We start from the raw sequence: 21891 nt of genomic DNA on the forward strand, positions 1-21891 counted from the left end.
ATGTGACTTGTTGAATAAGAGCCATTGCTTGAGTATCTCTCTTACATTCTTGAGACGACCCAGATTTGTTTCTTGTTCATTAGTATCTTCTTTAGCAAGCTCCCATAGGTCTCTAGACTTCAAGATAGTTTTCATTTTGATGCTCCAGTGATCGTAACCTTCTCATGTGAAAACTTGAATTTGAGTTGATGATGTGGGAAGCGTGCGTGCTTGCCTGTTCTATTGGACTTTAATTGTCTAAGTCTTGTTGATCAAAGTTTGATTAGAAGATTCGGGTCAGTAGTGTAATTAGTATAAAGGATACGGCGTATCAAGAGACACGTTGTTTAGAAAAGGCGCTAGAACAACATCACGTCGATTGGAAGAAAGGGTCGCGATGATTCATGAAGAGACATGTCGTTTTGTGAAGAGCGCAACACTTCGGTATGTATAAATAGGATTAGGTTTTTAGTTTGATTTTCTACCTTGTAACAATCACATTCAATCGTTCAAGTTCTTTACAATTGCATATTAGGGTTTATCCCTTTTTTCTTGTTCTTGTTATTTTGTTCTTGATTGATGGGTTGAATTCATGGTCTCCTGGGATCTATAGTGGTATCAGAGCCAAGGATCAAAGAATCAAGATCATGGATTCAATTCTTTAATCAAGGCAAGGGTTTCACGTTTTGGAAGAATCATATGAGGGAAGACATGAAATCATCGGGCGAACCGAGCATGTTGGTGCGAGTCTGAATGGAGGAAAGAGCGGCCAAGGCAGTGACAATGCGAAGAAAGTAGCGTAGGGGACATCATCCTTCATTCATGGAAATCAGCAATTAACAAGTCTCCTAAGAAGCTGATCCTGAAGCCGCATACGGTTGAAGACATTGGGTTCAGAGATTGCCCATAAAAGAGCATGAAGATTGGAAGAACATGACTTAAACAATTAAGGGTGAACTGTTGGACTTTAATTGTCTAAGTCTTGTTGATCAAAGTTTGATTAAAAGATTCAGGCATAAGTGTAATTAGTATAAACGATACGACGTATTAAGAGACACGCCGTTCAGAAAAGGCGCCAGAACAACATCACGTCGAATGGAGGAAAGGGTCGCGATGATTCATGAAGAGTCATGTCGTTTCATGAGGAGACACAACGGTTCAGACGCAACTCTTCAGTATGTATAAATTGGATTAGGTTTTCAGTTTGTTTTTGTACCTTGTAACAATTAGATTCAATTGTTCAGTTTCAATACAATTGCATATTAGGGTTTATCCCCTTCATCTTGTTCTTGTTATTTTGTTCTTGATTGATGGGTTGAATTCATGGTCTCCTTGGATCGATCTATATGTTCTGCCATGGATGGTGCTAGATAGAATCACACAACTCTCAGAGATCGGCTTCTAGACCTGATAGCATATCAGTATTAGATCTATAGACATAACGCAACTAAGTTTGAATAAACTTGCGAAAAAGATACCAACAAAAAGAGAGAGAGAGAGAGAGAGATCTCTTTATTAATCAGGAAATTTTTGAATACATAAAGCAACAATTGCATAACCTTAAATAGGGAAAAAGCAAACGTGAACTACCAAAGGAATATGACTACTCAACTCCTTTATCAGCAAACTTATTCCAGAACAAAAGGAAGTACGGGAATAACAAACTGAACCAAAGACTTGCACAAATCCTTGATCACCTCCAATGTTCACATGCATACTAAAGTCACGTGTAGAAGTATCGAATCACTTCTGTTCTCAATACTCTATGTTTCATATTTTCGCGTCTTCTACTTCAGAGCTCAATACAGAACTGGGGAATGCCAACGTTATGTCCCTGAAGAGATTACATTAATATATAAATGATTATGCAAATCATCAAGAAACATGTCATACTCACTTCAAGTAAGGAAGGGTCATGTTCTTAATGAGGGACGGATTCCTTGCCACAAATTGCTTCCATTCGTCTTCATCTATCTTCCTATCTCCTTTAATATCTTCATCACTGAATGTTTTTTCGACTATCATTTCGATAATGTCTTCAGACAACACTAAATCTGACTCGTGTAAGAGTACCATCTCTTTTAACTATTGCATGGAAACAAAACAATTTAAAATAGAAATTCAATTTTCTTTTGTTGATCATTCACGTCATCTTCAAGAATGATTTTTTTTACATAAGTAGATTGTTTATAAACTAGTACTTCCAGGTTTTTTTTGGAAGTTATTGTACTTCTAGGTAGTTCACAACCGGTTTAGGTGAACTCGGCAAGCTCGCTTGGGTGGCAAGCAAACTTCATAGAGTTTTTCAATAAACTTTACTACATGTTCACCAAACTCTATGTGGTTTGCTTGCCACCCAAACGAGCTTGCCGAGTTCGTTTAGAGGGGTACGAAGTGCCTAAAAAGTACAAGAGGTTACAAAAACACCTAAAAGTACATGTCGCGTCCCTATACCACCTGCTAGTATAAAACAGTCTTAAGAATAAGAGGTGCATATTACTAACCTCCTCTCTCTCAATAAAACCGGTACCTCTGAGATCATATAGCCTGAAAACAACTGTCGATCCAGAGAAATTCATGCTAATCTACACAGCAAAACATGTTGATTGAGGAAACTCACATGTGATTTTGTCTGTTACTGGTGCATTCAGATGGAAAACGCCTAATGACCGATCAAAATCTTCACATTCAATAACTCCAGTGGCGAAGCTTGAAATTTTTTACGGGGGGTCGAAAATGTATATACCCAAAAATTTCTAAAGAACCGGGGGTCGAAAACATATATACCCAAAATTTTCTATACGAAAACTACATATATAACACTACTGGCCGAAAAGTTCGGGGGGTCGGGCGCCCCTCCCGGCCCCTTCAAAGCATCGCCCCTGAATAACTCCAATATGTTTCACATCGAACAGATCAGATCAGATCGAATATTTACAAAATAGAGTTTATATTCATTTGTATTTGAATCTAACCAATCATTTTAGGAGATTTACATGCTCTATGATACTTATTCATGACATTCACATACCCTGTCGGCAAATAGATTTTGCTTCTTTCTGTTTCTGAAAAGTGCAAGCTGGAATTCTTCCTGGATATAAAACTATCAAACAAGATAGCACTTATATCTACTATGAGTCATTGTGATGTAAACTAAAGTGATGCTTGGAAGTTTTTTAAGTAACTGATTAGAATTATAATCAAGTCTAATACAACTGGCTCGATGAGTTTTCTGATAAGGGAATTGATTGATAAAATGAGAAATGGGAGTAAAAAACACTTAACTCAGGTTAAATGAATGGCAAGTTGCTAATTTTATTTTTGTAACATCGACATCTCATATCTACTAGTGCTCACATGGAACTCAAACATTTATTTTATGGCATTAAAGTCAAGTTATACTTTAAATATGGAGTACTCCTCTTATCCACAACTAATGTGTCCAAATCACAATATTTGATGGCATTAAAGTCACATTATACTTTTAACAACACAATATCTCTAACGCGGAACATAACAATATGGGGATTCGCAGCTGCTATGCAAAATGATGATCCAAATAAAAAGTCACTTCAATAATACCTTGTGAATGAGGCCATCATCGATGATTGAGCTGCTTAACTTGTTAAAAAGCTCATACAAAGCCTCAACTTCAATCATTGTGACTGCACAATGAAAAGGTTTTGTACATGTAAAGATTAAGGAGCTCTCTCTGAGTACAATCTTTCTACCTTATACATGCTTTCTACACTAAAAAAAGTAAGACCAAACCATATAGGAATGTTTTCAACATGGGAAATAAAGATATATAAAGTGGGTAAATTTGAGAACTCACATAGGGTTTCGTCAGCTAAGAGAGCAGGATTCTCATACCCAGGGGTATGTTTGGCAACAGTGGAATAAATGCAACCCATCAAATCCGATTAATTCTAAAGTTTTCAAAGATTAACCAGATCATACTAATTAGGAACTTGCAATCAGTATATATATAACATGATATATATGTATAGGTTGAATGTAATCATGGAGATTGTATCTTTTTGACCATCGAAAAATAATAAATTTTTTTTTATGAAGTAAAAAATTTAAGAACGATGAGAAAGATGGGTCTCATCTCTATCCAGTTGAAACAAATGACAAATTAGGCATTATTTGACATGTTGCCTCTTGGGCATATTAATTAAGGGACCGACTTGAAGTTATCATAATGCAAAAGTTTGTTTCAATAATGGATGGTTGTGGATAATTAGGAGATAAAGATTAAAAAGTGGGTGTTCAAATTACTTAGCCGTTTTGATTGGAAGTAGATATTAGTGGTGTGCAAATCGCGGTTCAGTTCAGTTATTACCCTAGCCATAACTTCTAGCTTGGGTTATTGAATTTCCTTAACTGAATTATAACCGAATTGAACTTCGGTTTTAATTAATCTGTAGATTGAAGATGATCAATTATAAGACGAATGCTTATAATCAACATGTTCTGAAGATGATTAAATATGAAAGCCATACAAGGTGGAAGAACTGGAAACCACAACATACTAAAAGAATTATTTCTGCTACAGAGATTGATAAAGAAACTTGAAAACCATTGGTGCACTTAAGTACAAGCTAAAGACAATGGTACCTTTTCGTGAAATGGAATAAGATATCTATGGATACTTCAAGTGGTAGTTGTTGGTTCAGGCCCCTTCAAGCACTCAACAAACACACTCACAATTATTTATGTAAGTTTACAAAGGAGCAAGATATACTGAGACATGATCGAAAGTTTTTGTAAAAGAAAACACACACTTTCCTAAATCAAAGCCACTCTCCAACGTTCTATTTTACTCCTTCTAATTCGGTCAACCTAAGACTTTCTACCATTATTTGATCACTAATTAAAAACAAGCTAAAATACTCATTAATAAAATTACTGACCCGACTTGACCCGACCATCAAGATTATACCCAACATTCACCCCCTTAATCTTGATGTCGGTCTAGCCTCACTTTCTATTCGAACCATTATGATCCGTTCTTCCTCTTTCTAGATGAACCGCACAGGTTCGGTCTTTCTCATTCTAACGTGAACACTTTCGGCCTTCGGTTCACAACTCGGTCTAATGTGAACTCTTGGTCTTTGTTCACAATCACGGTCTTTCTTTCGGTCATTAGGTCTAATCTTTCTATCGATAAAAGCTTTCTTCGGTCTATGATGGTGCGAACCTTCGGTCAATGTCACACCCATGGTCTCGGTCTAGTTTAGCCGCCGTTTTGTTGCAGCTTATCGGTCTTCTTTCTTAGGCAAACCGCGGTCTCGGTTACCTACTTCGGTCTTCGGTCTTTATTCCCGGTGAAGAGAACAAATTCGGTCTTCGGTCACGCCGTTTGGTCTGTCACGGCTTCCGTTCTTCTTCTCGGGTAACGGTCTTTCTTACACCGGTATCTCCTTCTGGCTACAGGCTCTTTCTTCACTATCCGGTTACTTTCTTCTGTTGTTCATCAGATTAGAGATTAGCCCTTGCATCTCCCTATCTTTCATCTTCAGTTCCTCCTACTGATGCGTTTTGCCCTACAGCGAAAGGGCTGCACTCATTCTCGCCACCGACTCTCAAAACGGCCCTCCAATCTCACCTTGCTATGATACCTGTTGAAGCAACAAATAATAGACCAAACGTAGTAGCGAGGATGGTTAGGTAAAAGGGTTAAAGGGTTTAACCTTGCCTAACGCAGGTCGTGGGATCCCCCCACGTTTGCAAGACGTGGAAGGAGGTTCACTAGTTTGTTTTTGTTGTTTGTTGAAGATCCTACTCTGAAGTGTGTTTAGAAAAGGATGAGGAAACAAATAGAATATGTGTGAGTTGGATGTGAGTGGGAGTAACTTGCATGGAGCAAGTACACGATGTGAATGACCAGAGTTTAAGGAAACAAGTCTGGTCCGGAGTGTCTCAACTCAGTAAATGAAGTGTCAATTATATAGGAGAAGATATCTCCCAAAGAAGAGTGCTTTTGACTAGTGACCTCACTTGCAGTGAGGGGCTTACCCTTTCGGGGGTTGAAGCCTTTTGTCCCCCGGATAATAGCATGTGTTCCTGCTGACCTGCATTGCTTTTACGGCTGGTGGGTTGGTGAAGCAATCCAGGGATGTGACTGGTTACTGTTCCCGTATTGCTTTTCCCCACCTCACAACTTTTTAACCTTTGAACCATTTAACCTTTCGGACGTGTGTGTACTTAAGTCATTTTATTTGATCTTGGGCTACCCCCGTCATCAATACCAATTGTTGGTTCAGGCCCCTTCAAGCACTCAACAAACACTCACAATTATTTAAGTAAGTTTACAAAGGAACAAAATATACTGAGATATAATCGAGAGTTTTTGTAAAAGAAAACACACACTTTCCTAAGTTCAAAGCCACTCTCCAACGTTCTATTTTACTAATTCTAATTCGGTCAACCTAAGACTTTCTACCATTACTTGATCACTAATTAAAAACAAGCTAAAATACTCATTAATAAATAACTGACCCGACTTGACCCGACCATCAAGATTATACCCAACAGTAGTACTACAATGAAAAGACCGGTGAGGCAGTAATTGTTCTATGTGAAGGTGTAATAAACCGGAGAACGATAGAAATTTATGACCTGTTGTGGATTCTGATGCAAGAGATATTAACATGTCAGAGAATGATATTGAAGTGTTATCCTTTAATCAAATCAACTTTGATGCAAGAGATATTAATATAGCATTGCAATTTCAAAGAGACGTATGGATCTGCTTTGCTTAAGACATTCACTCGGGAAGGTTGTAGGAGACCAGGTGGAGAAATTAGAGAAGAAGGAAAAGCAGAAGCAAGCAAAGAGAAAGGAAAGAATAGAGACGAAAAGAAAGTCGGCAAAGAACATAAAGTATGATTTCAGATGGCCAAAGAAGACAAATTAAATTCCGAAGCAGAGTTTTGAAAAGTCAAGGGAAGAGATGAAAGAAGTTTTTCGGGATGGGTTGAAGACTGAACAAGAGACAAGACTGCAGCATCATCCAAGGAGGAGTCTATTGGAGCAAAATGTCTAATGCCTGCGTCTTTTGTTTTTAGTCTATGTATGTATGGCAAAGTTGTTGTGTTGTTTTGTTTTATGTTTTAATTCATGTTTGTAAGAGCACATGAAGTGATGCGCATCGCATGAGTCATGTGCAGTGCATCAATGTTGCTCAGGTGTGATGTGTGGTTGGTGATGCGCTAGTCAGTGTAGAGTCTATAAATACAAGTGTGATGTGCCCAAATTTCATAACCTCACCCATCTATTTTTGAAAGGAGGTCAAGTGTAAGGAAAGTTTGCCAAAATTTCTTATGTAATCAAAGAACGTTTATTTAGCTTTCTTGTGTCAATTTCACACGTTATTCGATGGATTCCTCACTTTGAGTGACGTTCTAAGTAGATAATTGTGTTCTGTCGAACTTTAATCACAAAGAACAAGATCAAATCGGGACTATCACTTTTAATAGCTCAGCACGAAGTTGCCAGACAACCCCTAAGTTGATCTAATTTGAATATTTCTATCCAAATCTTGTGTGTAAAACACACTTGTAATTTTCATCGATGACATTGTCATCTGATGATAACAAAATCCATCCTATTCCTCTTATGGACATAATTTCCGAATTAAATCTGGTTTCAACACCAAAAGAAGAGTTGATCTTGTGATATTGAGAGTTGAGACAGATTTCTTGAGAAATTATTCTTAAATTGTGTCTTAACATACAAGCTTTTTGGCCACTCTCCATGATGAATACCTTCAACAACATACTCCTCCATGTAGTCGTCATTTCTTTCTTGTGACTTTTGGGTATCGGTGCTAATTACTTGTCGAATTAATAATGATGCCTCGTCCCTTTCTTTCACTTGACATTTCTAAATCAAGTGACCTGGTTCCATGCAGTAAAAGCACAATCTTTGGTCGTACATAGTGTGATTTGATCGTTCCCTTTTGTGTAAATTTCGCGCCATTGGAAGCAAATCTGGCTTTGATACCAGTTTAATGTCAAAAAGAATTGCAGCGGAAGAATAAAAATGAAATCGAATGATAAATAGGGAATTAGAGATCATAAAGTTTGATCTTTAATCAAACTTGATTATTAATTTTGCAAAGGATTGAGTATGAATAACCAACCTTGGTACTGAACAAAGTTCCGGGCGGGCACTTCGATATATACTTAGATTATTAGCCGCAGTTAAAGTTGGTTGTGTTCCCGTTGTAATTACCTAGTTAGCCGTTACACGACGTTAACATAACCACCATATCAACTGTATATAAATACTTACACACATAAATATAAATACATGAAATACTGACACACATAAATTGTTTAAGCTAATCTTGATAAATACATCATAATTATACTATAGTTTAGTTTGCATGTAATGTAATATATCATTATCTTTATTTGATCATATTATTTCTCTAGTCAAGTTCTGCATCGATTTCAGTCAATACGTCGTTATGCTCAGTATTCATAGATCCAATTAGATAAACATGCCTGCGCTGAGGAATTTGGTCAATTTTGTTCAATTCCTCCTCAGTCAATGACCAGTCAAAGATGTCAAGATTTTGCTTCATCCTTTCTGTGTTGAAGCTCTTTACTGCAATAATTACACCTTGCTCATATAACCATCTTAGAGAAATCTGCATGTCAATACTAAAACTTCAGTACATGTGCTTTTGTTACTCTAATGTCAGACGCTTGATACTTAATCGATCTGAAACTATTAGTTTTTGACTTCATAACTAATGTATGATCATCTTTATCTTGAATTAAAATTACAACTTTGAAGAAAACGTGACTAATACTTCAATTTAAGCTCAATGTTCCATGTTAAAGTGGATCAAAGTTGGAAAATAAGAGTACCTGAGCCACTGTCTTTCCTTTGGACTTAGCAATACCTTGAAGAATATCACATTCCATAACGCGGTTGTGCCCCCATGCACTGTTGCCAGTAGCACCTAACGGGGAGTAAGCAGTTACAACGATACCATTCTCCTTACAAAATCTGTTGAGTTTTTTCTGTTGCCAAAGTGGGTTCATCTCAACCTTCAAATCAAATTAAAACAATGTTACTAGCGTGGCTTGAACGCTATTTGTTATTTAGTTAATTATGAGTGGATGTTTACCTGATTAACAGCCGGAGGGATTTTGGCAAAGGAAAGAATTTGTTCGATCCTCTTAGCAGAGAAATTGCTGACACCAATAGATTTGGTGAGTCCAAGATTTTGGCACTCCTCCATGCCTTCCCAGACTGCTTTTATATCGATAGCGGCTATGCACTCGTTTGGGATAGGGAGTTCGAATTTCTCTTGATTCGCTTTGAATGGCCAATGTATAAGATACAAATCAACATACTCTAGTCCCAGATTCCTACATTAATGTCTTGCTTAAGTTGTGTTCGTAATTGTTAGCTTTTACAACTAATATATTACCATACACTAAAAAATAGGCTTTCAAATATCAGTTATACTATATTATAATTCATGAGGTAGGGACATTTGAACATACCAAAAAAATAAGAACTTTTTTCCTTTTAATTTATAAATACACTCCTAAAATGAGGGTAAGGGGCTGTTTGTTTACCTTTTAATGATTCAAATCTCTTACTGGTTCAGCACTTAATGGTTCAGACTGTTTGTTTCACGAGCAGATATCTGAATGGTTCAGACATTTGTCTCTCAATGCTTAAGATTTATACAAAGTCTAAATGGTTAAGACATCTAATCTGAGTTGGTCAATGATTCAGATTTATACAATGTCTGAATGGTATCTTTACGCGTCGTACCGTATCATTACTTGACGTATTTTGTCGTTACATGTCGTATTATAACATAGATACAATAGTATAAGTATAGTATATTATAATAAACTATAGGTGTGTATAGGTCCTGTATAAGCCTATATTTGTAGTATAGATCTGGTATATGTTTGTAGTTGTAGTATAATATAGTATATGTGTAGTATAGTATAATAAATTAAAGTATAAGTGTGACATATAATACGGTTATAACAAATAGATACTATAGTATAGTGTACCCGACCTATACTACATGATAAATTTTTAAAAATGTTTTTTGTTTAAAAAGTAAAAGATTTATGGTATTAAACTTTTGTTAAAACCATGATTAAATGTATAAAAAAATTTGTAAAAATAAAACCAATGTAATACGACCGTATAGACCTATACGACCCGTATCAGCCAACCACTAGACAAGGACTTACATCTGCAAATTTGACATTTTTACTTTTGAACCTATACGACCCGTGTAAGCCTATACGACCCCGTATTGAAAAAACAAAGTGTGCGTATTGGCTGGCCGATGCGCCAATAGAATTCCCTTAAATTTATAACCATGACAAATTAAAGAAAAAACAGAAACTTTGCCATCTTATTATTTTCGTCAAACAACGCAAAGGACAAACAATTGCTATAAATATAGAAGGACCAAAACTACTTATCATACTTTATATGCATATTTTATTTATGGGCCGTTATCGGTTACCATTTCACTCATGTTGCTCAAGATCGTACACGGGGATACATGTGGGATGTAGCATGTCTCGATTACTATATATCTTTATTAATTTTAATCTATATGCATAAAAACAATTTGATATCTATAACCCATAAAAAATGATTAAGAGTTAAACCTAACTTACTTGAGACTCTGCTTGAGGGCTGGTAAAACAAGATGGCGGTCAGCAGAGTTACACCACAGCTTGGTGGTTATAAAAACCTCTGATCGAGACTTTATGAGGCCTAATCTCAGAGCTTCTGCAACGGCTTCCCCAACAGGTTTCTCAGTTTGGTATACTGCTGCTGTGTCAAAGTGACGATAACCCAACTTAACGGCTTCTATTAGAATCGATGGTTTCACCACTTCAATGCCAGCTATGCTTGATTCTGTAGCTGTGCCCATTGCGATCACTGGCACCGGCACCGGCCGAGCACCTTCCGAAGAGCTTATCTTCGTCTCTGGAATAGTTGCCATTTTTGGTGTTTTTTCTTTGCTACATTTTGAGATTATATGATCTTCTGGGGATTTATGGGGTAGTATTTTTTTGGTTTTTTTCTGTTTGTATTATTTCCTAGAAAGAAATGGGACAAAAAAATATATTTAAGTGGATAAACATTTGTAAGATCAGTGACCGAAATTTCAAGCGAGGATTTTGGTTTTTCTGTTTGTATTATTTCCTAGAAAGAAATGGGACTAAAAATATATTTAAGTGGATAAACATTTGTAAGATCAATGACCGAAATTTCAAGCGAGGATTTTGGTTTTTCTGTTTGTATTATTTCCTAGAAAGAAATGGAACTAGAAATATATTTAAGTGGATAAACACTCTCTGACGTAACACACGGTGGGACGAAAACACAGGTGAGCTCAGGATAAAACTTGACACCTCTACAAGGAGGCTACGCTTTATGTATCATTGCCTAATCCACCAAATTTATTAATTATATACCAATTGGATTGATTCGAATACGATTTTAATTGTTGTGGAATTGGAAGCAAATCTGGCTTTGATACATTGATTTATACTTAGATTATTAGCCGCAGATAAAGGTGGTTGTGTTCCCGTCGTAATAATGTAGTTAGCCGTTACGCGACGTTGTCATATCAACTGTATATTATTCGAGTATTAATACAAATACTTAGATCATCACCAATACAAGATGATAAATGCATTCACAAACGTGCTTAGTAAGCTGACATCGGATTTTTACAAATACACTAAAAATACACATTTTCTGGCCAATCCTACAAACATTTTTATCAATACTTATGTTTCCACATCATCACCACTCTTAATTTATTTTTAATAATTAAGTTAGTTCTATCAATATACATTGTCTTTATTTTCGCATTATTTACATAGAAAGTTATAAAAACAAAATATTAAACTTCTAAACATGAACATTAATATATAAGTATCTTAAACTTTTGTATTATCTTTTGTTGAAGTAGCATAAATAAACTTATGTTTTAAAATAAACACATTAAATCTTTTTGTTATTTTGTGTAATTACTATATTTGAAATGAAAAAAAAAATGATATACAAGTCAAGTCACTAAATTCTACATGTACAACTTATTTATGCATATTAAAATAGATTAAAACAAGAAAAGAATAAAATAAATACAAAACAACCATAAGGTTCAACTATCGCACAAAATGCATCATTCTTCCCAAAAACATTCCACTCTAATGAAAACTCTCCAATTCATTCCCTCTCAAATGCTAAATCCACGTAAGCTTAATGCATTGGCCATGATCTTACACACATAAATCATTTAAGCTAATCTTGATAAATAGATCATAATTATACTATAGTTTAGTTTACATGCAATGTAATATATCATTCTCTTTATTTGATCATATTATTTCTCTAGCCAAGTTCTGCATCAATTTCAGCCAACAAATCATTATGCTCTGTATTTATAAATCCAAATAGATAAAGATGCCTCCGCTGAGGAATTTGGTCAATTTTGTTCAATTCCTCCTCAGTCAATGACCAGTCAAAGATGTCAAGATTTTGCTTCATCCTTTCTGTGTTGAAGCTCTTTACTGCAATAATTACACCTTGCTCATATAACCATCTTAGAGAAATCTGCATGTTAAATGTCAATACTAAAACTTCAGTACATGTGCTTTTGTTACTCTAATGTCAGACGCTTGATACTTGATCGATCTGAAACTATTAGTTTTTGACTTCATAATTAGTGTATGATCATTTTTATCTTGAATTAAAATTACAACTTTAACTAAAACGTGACTTATACTTCAATTTAAGCTCAATGTTCCATGTTAAAGTGGATCGAAGTTGGAAAATAAGAGTACCTGAGCCACTGTCTTTCCTTTGGACTCAGCAATACCTTGAAGAATATCACATTCCATGACACGGTTGTGTCCCCATGCATTGTTGCCAGTGGCACCTAACGGGGAGTAAGCAGTTACAACGATGCCATTCTCTTTGCAAAATCTGTTGAGTTTTTTCTGTTGCCAAAGTGGGTTCATCTCAACCTTCAAATCAAATTAAAAAAACTGTTACTAGCGTGGCTTGAACGCTATTTGTTATTTAGTTAATTATGAGTGGATGTTTACCTGATTAACAGCCGGAGGGATTTTGGCAAAGGAAAGAATTTGTTCGATCCTCTTAGCAGAGAAATTGCTGACACCAATAGATTTGGTGAGTCCAAGGTTTTGGCACTCCTCCATGCCTTCCCAGACTGCTTTTATATCGATAGCGGCTATGCACTCGTTTGGGATAGGGAGTTCGGATTTCTCTTGATTCGCTTTAAATGGCCAATGTATAAGATACAAATCAACATACTCTAGTCCCAGATTCCTACATTAGTGAAGTTAATGCCTTTCTTCAATTGTGTTTGTAAGTGTTAGCTTTTACAGCTAATATATTACCATAAACTAAAAAAGGGCTTTCAAATATCAGCTCAGTTGTATAATATCCATATACATATGTGTACTAAATGGGATGTATTCGTGGATTGAACCCAACATCAATCCAAAAGTTTTTCCATCTACTCAGATATATAAACTGGGAAATTATATCAGACACATGCCCTGTCTATTAATAATAGAAGCCAATTAATAATGCTTTTCAAATTATAATAATATATAAAGGTTTCTAATACTTTTATTGTTTTAATATTATAATCATTTTTTTCCATTTTTAAGTTTCATATGTATGGTGTCAACCGGTACTGGTATCGAAAATACTGGCATGGTCCGGTTCGTTATCGGTACGTGAAGATAAAAACCAGCACCTCCTGCCTGGTACAGAAAATGCCAAAAGTCGGTACCGAAATGATTTTGAAAATCTTTTAGCTTGGGAAATTCGGTACTGCTACCTTATACTATTTGCTCATCCGTGATCACGAGTACCATACGAACAACAACATTTTTTTAGTTTCAAGGATAGGGTTGAGTTCGGTGCCAACCCATACCGAATCGGTACCGGTACTGAAAATACCGGTTAAGGTACCGGTACTATATGAAGGTAAAAATCGGTAGGCGTCAAAAGTCGGTACCGAATTAATTGGTACTTAAAATCTTTTGGTTCGGGAAAAAAATTTGATATCAACCCATAAAAATTATTAAGAGTTAAGGGTATAAGGAGTGGTTACACACTTGAGAGTGACAAACTAAAAAATCAACCAATCAGAGTGCGCTACGTCAATCAGTAAAAAGTGTTTAAACTATGCTGAAAAGTGTTGGCAATGGTTAGAAACTTGATGAAGTGGTAAACTTAAAAGAAAAAGAAACATGTGTGATTGGTTGAGATTGGAATGAACCCCACCCCACACTACCTCCTCTCTCACTCATACCCTCCCCCCAGCCGCATTTGGTCACCGCTGATTAACGAAACCGAGCGGTAAAGGGGGATCTGCAGCGGTTTTCCCGCGTGGCAAACCCCCTTGCCGAACACGTTTACCGCACCACTCCGTATACCCTAAGACTTACTTGAGACTCTGCTTGAGGGCTGGTAAAACAAGATGGCGGTCAGCAGAGTTACACCACAGCTTGGTGGTTATAAAAACCTCTGATCGAGACTTTATGAGACCCAATCTCAGAGCTTCTGCAACGGCTTCCCCAACAGGTTTCTCAGTTTGGTATATTGCTGCTGTGTCAAAGTGACGATAACCCAACTTAACGGCTTCTATTAGAATCGATGGTTTCACCACTTCAATGCCAGCAATGCTTGATTCTGTAGCTGTGCCCATTGCGATCACTGGCACCGGCCGAGAACATTCCGAAGAGCTTATCTTCGTCACTGGAATAGTTGTCATTTTTGGTGTTTTTTCTTTGATACATTATGAGATTATGTGATCTTTATGGGGTAGTATTTTTTTGGTTTTTTCTGTTTGTATTATTTCCCTGAAAGAAATGGGAAAAAGTATATTTAAGTGGATAAACATTTGTAAGATCAATGACCGAAATTTCATGCGAGGATTTTGGTTTTTTCTATTTGTATTATTTCCTAGAAAGAAATGGGACTAAAAATACATTCAAGTGGATAAACATTTTGTAAAATCGATGGCCGAAATTTCATGTGAGGAGTTTGTATAATTTATAAATTTCTTTAGATCGTTGAATTTTTGTATTAGCCTACCGCATTCCCTAAATTGGAGAGTTCTGTTGTTCTACTCTGGCCAAACAATGTTGTCTTAACTGGATGCACACTAACTTTAGAGTTTGACTTGGGTGTTCCTTCGAAAACAATGTTATCTTAACCGGGCGCAAGCTAACTTTATAATTTTTTTTATATTGCTGACTTTCTTGTATTTGTTTTAGGATACCGTACTTCTTAAATTTTCCTAAATTGAAGAGTCCTGTTGTTAAAGCATCTTCTTCTATTTAGTTTATACGGGTTAAATAAAAAAAACTATTAAATAGTTAGTAACGAATAGTCGTTCAGTAGATTGCATAGGAAATAAGGAAACGATGATTTGAGTATAGAAAAACATAAAGAGATGATCGGGGAATTTCAAAAGAAGCATATCGTGGATTATGGATCAAGTTATGTTGCCAGATACCATGGTTAATTGTTCTATTATAACTAAAACAAAACATATATATATATAGAGAGAGAGAGGAGTAAGGTTAACATACAAAAAGCCTTATCATACATCATGTAGAAGACAATGGTAACCGTTGGATCAGAGGTATAATCACGTATGGGACTATAATCACGCACGTTCGATGATAATAACGCACGTTATATTTTTTGTCATGTATGTTAATGTAGGTTAAGCCTTGAAGTACATTATACTTTGAGAGAGAGGATTATATTCATTTGTAATTTGAGGGGTTAGGTTTTTTCTTTTTCTTTTCTTTTTTTTTTTTTTTGGGGGGGGGGGGGTAAGCGGACCGTAAGAGCATGGGGTATCTGCTTTTGACTGATAGAAAGCATCTCTCTTTTGTCCCTCCTGACCGAACCCGCAAAAAAAAGATAAATAGATCAAGTTTTTATTGTCGGGAGGGTTGCGTCGGATACATCTTTATCTGAAGAGGAGGCTTCATCGTCCGGCTTCTCATGTTAGGATGGGCCGGCCTATCCTCGGAATCCTAAAAAAAGAGAGGGAACATAATCACTTTCTTTCAGTGACATATCTAATAGACTTAATAGGATTTTAAGAACTGTCACGATCATTCACATCCCTTTCAGTAGGCAGGAAAGGCGCGGAAGCCATGTTGGCCTTGATTTGGTGGAGACGGGCGAACCCGCCCATTTTGGGTGGTGGTGGGGTGGGGATGGGTGTTTAGGTTTTGGGTAGTGTAGCGTGTTTAGGTTTTAGGTTCTTTGACACTTCTTACAATTCTTATTTTTAGGAACTTTTATAAAATAAATTAACCGTTATGATAACTGCTCAAAGTTACTCGTTCTTGAATCACGTACATATTCAAATGAGCTAATGATGCGGGCCCAAGTGTGGAGGAACGGGCTATTTTGTATTTGGAGGCCCAAGACCGCGTAACAAAAGGGGCTTCACTAAAATGGCTTTAACTTGGGCTACGGAGGTCCGTTTTGGGCGTGCGACCAGGCGAAACGAACGTGAGAACGAACTCCATCTTGCTGCAAACAGCCTACGGCAGTTTGGGTCGTCGTCCGGGTCAAAAAACGCTTATTTCCATTACTTATTTACATTTTTATGTTTTTTGGACTATTTTGGGCATTTTGTTTTAGGCCGTGTGTTTGGCCCGTTATCTTTTTTAGGCCCATTTCGAATTTCTGTTCTTATTTAGTCCCTTTAGTAATTGAAAGAATCAGATTTGAATTTTGTAACTATCGAATTTTCACTTCAAATTCTGTGGCCTTTGGGTTGCAATTTGGGGGTTGGGGAAGAACTACACGGGTATTCGTTGAGTCAACGTGTTTGATCTTCATTTATCGTACCACACACTACATCAGCTAATAAAGGTTTATTATTATTATTATTATTATTATTATTATTATTATTATTATTATTATACACTTATTATGCCCATTATTATATATATTATTATTATATATACTAGCGGTAAGACCCGTGTGCAAACACGGGTCGTTTCTTAGAAAACCATGCATAACACATTTTAATAGAAAGTATAGATAGTTATATAGATATTGTTCGAATACTTGTTATCTATTATAGATAATATAAACATCAAGCCTGCATTGCTTAGCTGGAAACTGAACCATGTAGTTAGTTGGAGAAGATAACCAATCCATCTCTCTCATGATTGTTACTTCACTTCTATTTCTCTTTTCTTCTTCACCAACCTATCATCAGATAGACCTATGTTTTCTTGAATTCTTTTAACAAAGAATGCTGACTCTTAACTAACCAACCCAATTTGATGCCTTAACCATTTCAACTTAAGCTCCTTAGTGTCATGCTCATCAAGTAGTTTTGTTAAACCACTGTCCAGGAAATGAACATAAAGCTTTTGGGCAAAATAGTTTTGTTAAACCACTGTCCAGGAAAGTTTTGGACAAAAAAATGAATTTCAACCATAATGAAATCAATCAAGTATTTATAAGATGATAAATAAAAACATTAGGTTGGTTTTAATAGTAATTTGATACAATCATTTATAAAAACTAAATAAAGCTGATTTTTCATATTTGATTAATTATTTCAACTATTTTAATGGCATACTCATGATAAATCATATTTTCAGAATATAAAAAAGAACCAACATCCAGTAATCTTTAAGTAATCCAACTATAAGCACATGATTGATACGAATTGTCCATCCATTAGACTAAGCGGGGCGAACGACATGATGCGGTTGAGAAGCACAAGCGCAATGGACCGAGGTTAACTTCTTGCAGCCATGCATAATGGAGAAGGCCTACGTAAGCACGTATGAAGTGTAGGAAACGAACGACAGAGAGCTTGAACTGTGCGTGGCATTACAGCCTTGCAGAAACTGATGTTGAGGTTCATGAGGCCTTTTTCCTCGCCTCGGGTTTTAACCGATTCCCATAATACTTCATCTTTGTTTTTTACTCAGCTATGGACCAAAGCGTACATTGCCCGATCCATGATACTTTCACAGTCGTATAGATTAAGAGACCTCGTAAGTAAGCAATTGTTTGCCAAAGCTATCACAATCTCATCTGTATGTTTCATATTATATATTTTAATATTATATCAGCTTTCACATTCAAAAGTCAACTATATGAACAAAGTTACCTGTTATCGTGAAACAGTGACCCAAGTCAACTTTTGAAAGTCAACTATATGAACAATTTGTAAATTTTTTAGTTACTTAATTTTTGCTCCGACTATCTGTCATCCCATCCTTCAATTCAATCTATCAAACAAATTCAATCAACAAAATAATGAAATCAACTTCAAAAAACTTGGATGACCAAAGCCAATCAACAAATTCAATCTATCACACAAATTCAATCAACAAAATAACATATTCAATCAACTTTCAAACATCCTAAGTGTATATCATCCTATCTTTCAATCTATCAAACAAATTCAATCAACAAAATAACAAATTCAATCTATCGAACAATACGCCGACTATATATCACCACTGTTTGACCAAATTCAAACCGCTGTTTTCAAAAAAAGTCTGTTTGACCAAAATCAAACCACTGTTTGCAAAACTATGATTCTTAGTGGTTCAAAAGTCTGTTTGACCAAAGTCAAACCACTGTTTGCAAAAAAAGCAACCACTGTTTTATCCACAAAACAGTGTTTTAACCCAACAGTGGTTTCAAACATCTGTTTTCATCCATCTAATGACCAAAGTCAACAGATGCATCAACCACTGTAGCAACAGATGTATCGACAACAGTGGTTTTTAATTGATGAGCACAAGTTATGAAAATATATTACAAAATCATTTTGAAGAAATGCACTTACTTTGGCATATTGGGATCATCAACATCTCCATCATTATGACCAAGAAGCAGATCAGATCTGGGTCATTCACCGGTTTCATCGTTTTAGAAGGCTGCATGTAATGACAGATCACCAAAAAATCACAACTTTAAGCAAAAAGATGCATAAAGTGTTAGAAATAACCCGTTGATGTGGCCTTAAGGATCATTTGGTAACATTACCAATATGACATAACTAGTCCCCGACAATTACTTGATGGTAGTAATTGTAATTATTGATTAGTATTAAGGGGCAATTATGATTTCCCTTTAGGTACCATTAATAGAGAAAACATAGAGTTTTATAACGGATCACCATTCATGATCATTATTTATTGATCTTTATATATTGGTGATAAGTGGTGATCAAAACTCTCTAGAAGAACACCATGATCAATTCTCTCTAGTGTGATCCATCAACACAAGGTACCATAACGGGAATCATGACTTCATCTTTATCCTCAAAGATAATCATCCCTACAAGTAAGTATCTCTAACTTGGCATCTATATTTACGTTATGATTGAATAAACATGATTAGGGTTCTTTATTTTAACCCATGTTTAAAGATATAATCAACATGTGGTATCAGAGCAATGTCGATTATATCTATTCAATCATGTGATTTGATGATTAGTTTCTTCAAAATAATTGTTGAATCATTTTTTATGAATAAGGGTATGAAATTGAAGAATGTATTTAATAAAATCCAATCATGGGATTCAAAAGTACACAATGGAAATACTATGGTTGACATTGTTGTCGTTTGTTATCTTCTTTTATTGATAAAATCAACAGTGATTTAAAACTCAATTCCTTTTCAATTCATTACTCATTACCATGAATCAAAATTATTTTCCATGACCCAAACTTAATTAATCTAATCATTTATTCAACTTGATTATTATTTTTCCATAAATGACCATCAATGATCAACTTAATGTTGAAACGTCTAATCATCAATTTGATATTATGGATAGTTATTTTGCCTTTACTATGGGCATCAAATAATGATATAGCATTGGTTATCATATTTTGCAATAATTTAGTCAAGAATTGTTTCATGCAAAATGACACCATACGATATTTTAAATTCATGAAATTGTGTATTAAATAATCAACAGAATATTTGGTTGATGATATGAATTTTATTTTTTAAGTCATGATAGATGATTATGTATTCAAGTATAGGTTCCATCAGTTACAAATTTGATTATGTATTCATAAATGTTTTATTTGAGTTATTTTACAACTAATTCCATTGATTTGACATGAGAGTTTTATGTAATATTGGATTAATGAAAGTAATGCAATTTAAAATCTTTTGCAATGAGGATGAACTTATAATTAATAATTTTTCAATGCACTTGATTATGTATTCATGCATTCTTGAATTAATCGGTTACAAAGTCCTCATGAATTAATGTTTGAATTTAATGATTGCAATTAATGAATTGATTATAGAAATTCTAGACTATAATCCATGAACTGAATAGTTGATTTTGTGCCTAAATGTTTGTACACTTAAAGCCCTTTATATGCAACTCTTATGTGAGATTCTTATTTTGCGAATGGCCCAACTTTAATTTATACCATTTTATGTGATTATGTGTATTGTTGGATAATGAAACCAACAACGAATTGTTTGATGATGCACATAATAAATTATCAGCCTAATTTACATAAATATTTCATTTCTGGCCCAAAGGTGTTATGTTATATTTATGTGCTTTACTTTATTATTTATGTGTGTTCATAATACATGAATTTTGGTCAAAGCCAAAGCGAAGCCAGAGTTCATGTAGAACATTGAGACAGTCTATATTTATGTGTGTTCATAATATGTGAATTTTGGTCAAAGCCAAAGCGAAGCCAGAGTTCATGTAGAACACTAAAGACGGTCTATTATTTATATCGTTCATAATGCTGAATTTTGGTCAAAGCCAAAGCGAAGCCAAAATTTAGGTAGAACATTAAGCCGAGGTTTATTATTTTATATCGTTCATAATGCGTGAATTTTGGTCAAAGCGAAGCCAAAATTCAGGCAGAACATTAAGTTGGTTTTATTTATTTATGTTCATAATACATGAAATTTGGTCAAAGCCAAAGCGAAGCCAAATTTCATGTAGAACAATAAGTCAGTCTATTATGTATGTTCATAATGCATAAATTTTGGTCAAAGCCAAAGCGAAGCCAGATTTATTATAGAACATCAAGACAATTTGTTATTTATGTACGTTCATAATGTCTGAATTTTGGTCAAAGCCAAAGCGAAGCCAAAATTCAGGTAGAATCTTAAATTAGTCTGTTATTTTGGTGTTATAGTAGACTATATCTTCAATATAATAATTTGTTTATGCCTTACTTGATTACCCCATAATGTAAATCACTCCAAGCTTCTTCTTAGGTTTGTATCTCATCTATTTCCTCCACTCTAATTTCAAAACCTAAAATGTTTTGCTTACTAAAGAGTTTCTACAAAATTTGCTCTTGTTATTTTGTTGATTATTTCTTAAGATATGATAATCCTACTGCTCTTTTCTGATAAAAGTTTTCCAGAAGACAACTAGAGTATGACTAGTGGGATAAGTCAACCATTATATCTCTTATGATAATCAAGAACTAACTTAATTATTGCTATCATGTGAGCTATTCTAGATTCTAAATTTCCGAAGACTAATTTGTTTTTTTTTTTTTTGGAAGAATCAAAATAACTCCTAAGATGCATGCATTACTCTAGATTCTTACTATAAATTTAGTGGCATATGCGAGTACATCATGGTGTACAATACCATGACCCATAATTTAAAGGTTTACACATGGAAATCAATACACTTTTCCGGTGCATTACATATAACTTTTCCACCAATACCATAAGTTGCCTTAAGAATCAACTATACCACTCAAGAGTACCAAAGGAAAACGAGTGTGTTGATTAGCAGCATATGTACAGGAAAAGGAATGCATGAAACTGGAAAAT

The 21891-nt window shown here is 35.2% G+C and overlaps 3 protein-coding genes across 5 annotated transcripts; all 3 read right to left on the bottom strand.

The window, feature by feature from the left end:
- Positions 1-1474: 1474 nt before the first annotated feature.
- LOC110894618 (calcineurin B-like protein 1) lies at positions 1475-8239 on the bottom strand. 3 transcript variants are annotated; one of them, XM_022141833.2, is made up of 7 exons: positions 8132-8239; positions 4603-7983; positions 3815-3908; positions 3562-3644; positions 2484-2564; positions 1877-2064; positions 1475-1813 (listed from the first exon to the last, which is right to left on the bottom strand). In XM_022141833.2, exons 3-7 carry the CDS (start codon positions 3891-3893, stop codon positions 1750-1752), a joined length of 495 nt encoding a protein of 164 aa, XP_021997525.1. In that variant the 5' UTR covers positions 3894-3908; positions 4603-7983; positions 8132-8239; the 3' UTR covers positions 1475-1749. The 3 variants fall into 3 exon arrangements, with proteins under 3 accessions (XP_021997525.1, XP_035836787.1, XP_035836786.1); XM_035980894.1 differs by lacking the exon at positions 2484-2564; XM_035980893.1 differs by lacking the exons at positions 4603-7983; positions 8132-8239 and having other exon boundaries at positions 3815-4465.
- Positions 8240-8270: 31 nt separating this feature from the next.
- On the bottom strand, positions 8271-11086 carry LOC110894617 (D-galacturonate reductase-like). The gene is made up of 4 exons (XM_022141832.2): positions 10665-11086; positions 9131-9374; positions 8868-9050; positions 8271-8644 (listed from the first exon to the last, which is right to left on the bottom strand). Exons 1-4 carry the CDS (start codon positions 10994-10996, stop codon positions 8423-8425), a joined length of 981 nt encoding a protein of 326 aa, XP_021997524.1. The 5' UTR covers positions 10997-11086; the 3' UTR covers positions 8271-8422.
- A 1059-nt stretch (positions 11087-12145) lies between these two features.
- On the bottom strand, positions 12146-14859 carry LOC110894616 (D-galacturonate reductase-like). The gene is made up of 4 exons (XM_022141831.2): positions 14490-14859; positions 13113-13356; positions 12849-13031; positions 12146-12618 (listed from the first exon to the last, which is right to left on the bottom strand). Exons 1-4 carry the CDS (start codon positions 14813-14815, stop codon positions 12397-12399), a joined length of 975 nt encoding a protein of 324 aa, XP_021997523.1. The 5' UTR covers positions 14816-14859; the 3' UTR covers positions 12146-12396.
- Between the last annotated feature and the right edge of the window lie 7032 nt (positions 14860-21891).

Source organism: Helianthus annuus, chromosome 12, assembly GCF_002127325.2.
Source record: "Helianthus annuus cultivar XRQ/B chromosome 12, HanXRQr2.0-SUNRISE, whole genome shotgun sequence".
Taxonomy (NCBI): Eukaryota; Viridiplantae; Streptophyta; class Magnoliopsida; order Asterales; family Asteraceae; genus Helianthus; species Helianthus annuus.

Bases quoted from the DNA above. Each gene is read 5' to 3' on its own strand.
- LOC110894616 (XM_022141831.2), bottom strand. From the start codon at position 14,815: ATGACAACTATTCCAGTGACGAAGATAAGCTCTTCGGAATGTTCTCGG. The intron at 13,357-14,489 runs GTAAGTCTTAGG...TCACTAATGTAG, and splicing joins GCCCTCAAGCAGAGTCTCAA to GAATCTGGGACTAGAGTATG. The intron at 12,619-12,848 runs GTACTCTTATTT...TTTAACATGCAG, and splicing joins AAGGAAAGACAGTGGCTCAG to ATTTCTCTAAGATGGTTATA.
- LOC110894618 (XM_022141833.2), bottom strand. From the start codon at position 3,893: ATGGGTTGCATTTATTCCACTGTTGCCAAACATACCCCTGGGTATGAG. The intron at 2,065-2,483 runs GTTAGTAATATG...TCCATGCAATAG, and splicing joins GTTTTATTGAGAGAGAGGAG to TTAAAAGAGATGGTACTCTT. The intron at 1,814-1,876 runs GTGAGTATGACA...TAATCTCTTCAG, and splicing joins ATGACCCTTCCTTACTTGAA to GGACATAACGTTGGCATTCC.
- LOC110894617 (XM_022141832.2), bottom strand. From the start codon at position 10,996: ATGGCAACTATTCCAGAGACGAAGATAAGCTCTTCGGAAGGTGCTCGG. The intron at 9,051-9,130 runs GTAAACATCCAC...TTTGATTTGAAG, and splicing joins TCCCTCCGGCTGTTAATCAG to GTTGAGATGAACCCACTTTG. The intron at 8,645-8,867 runs GTACTCTTATTT...ATTGACATGCAG, and splicing joins AAGGAAAGACAGTGGCTCAG to ATTTCTCTAAGATGGTTATA.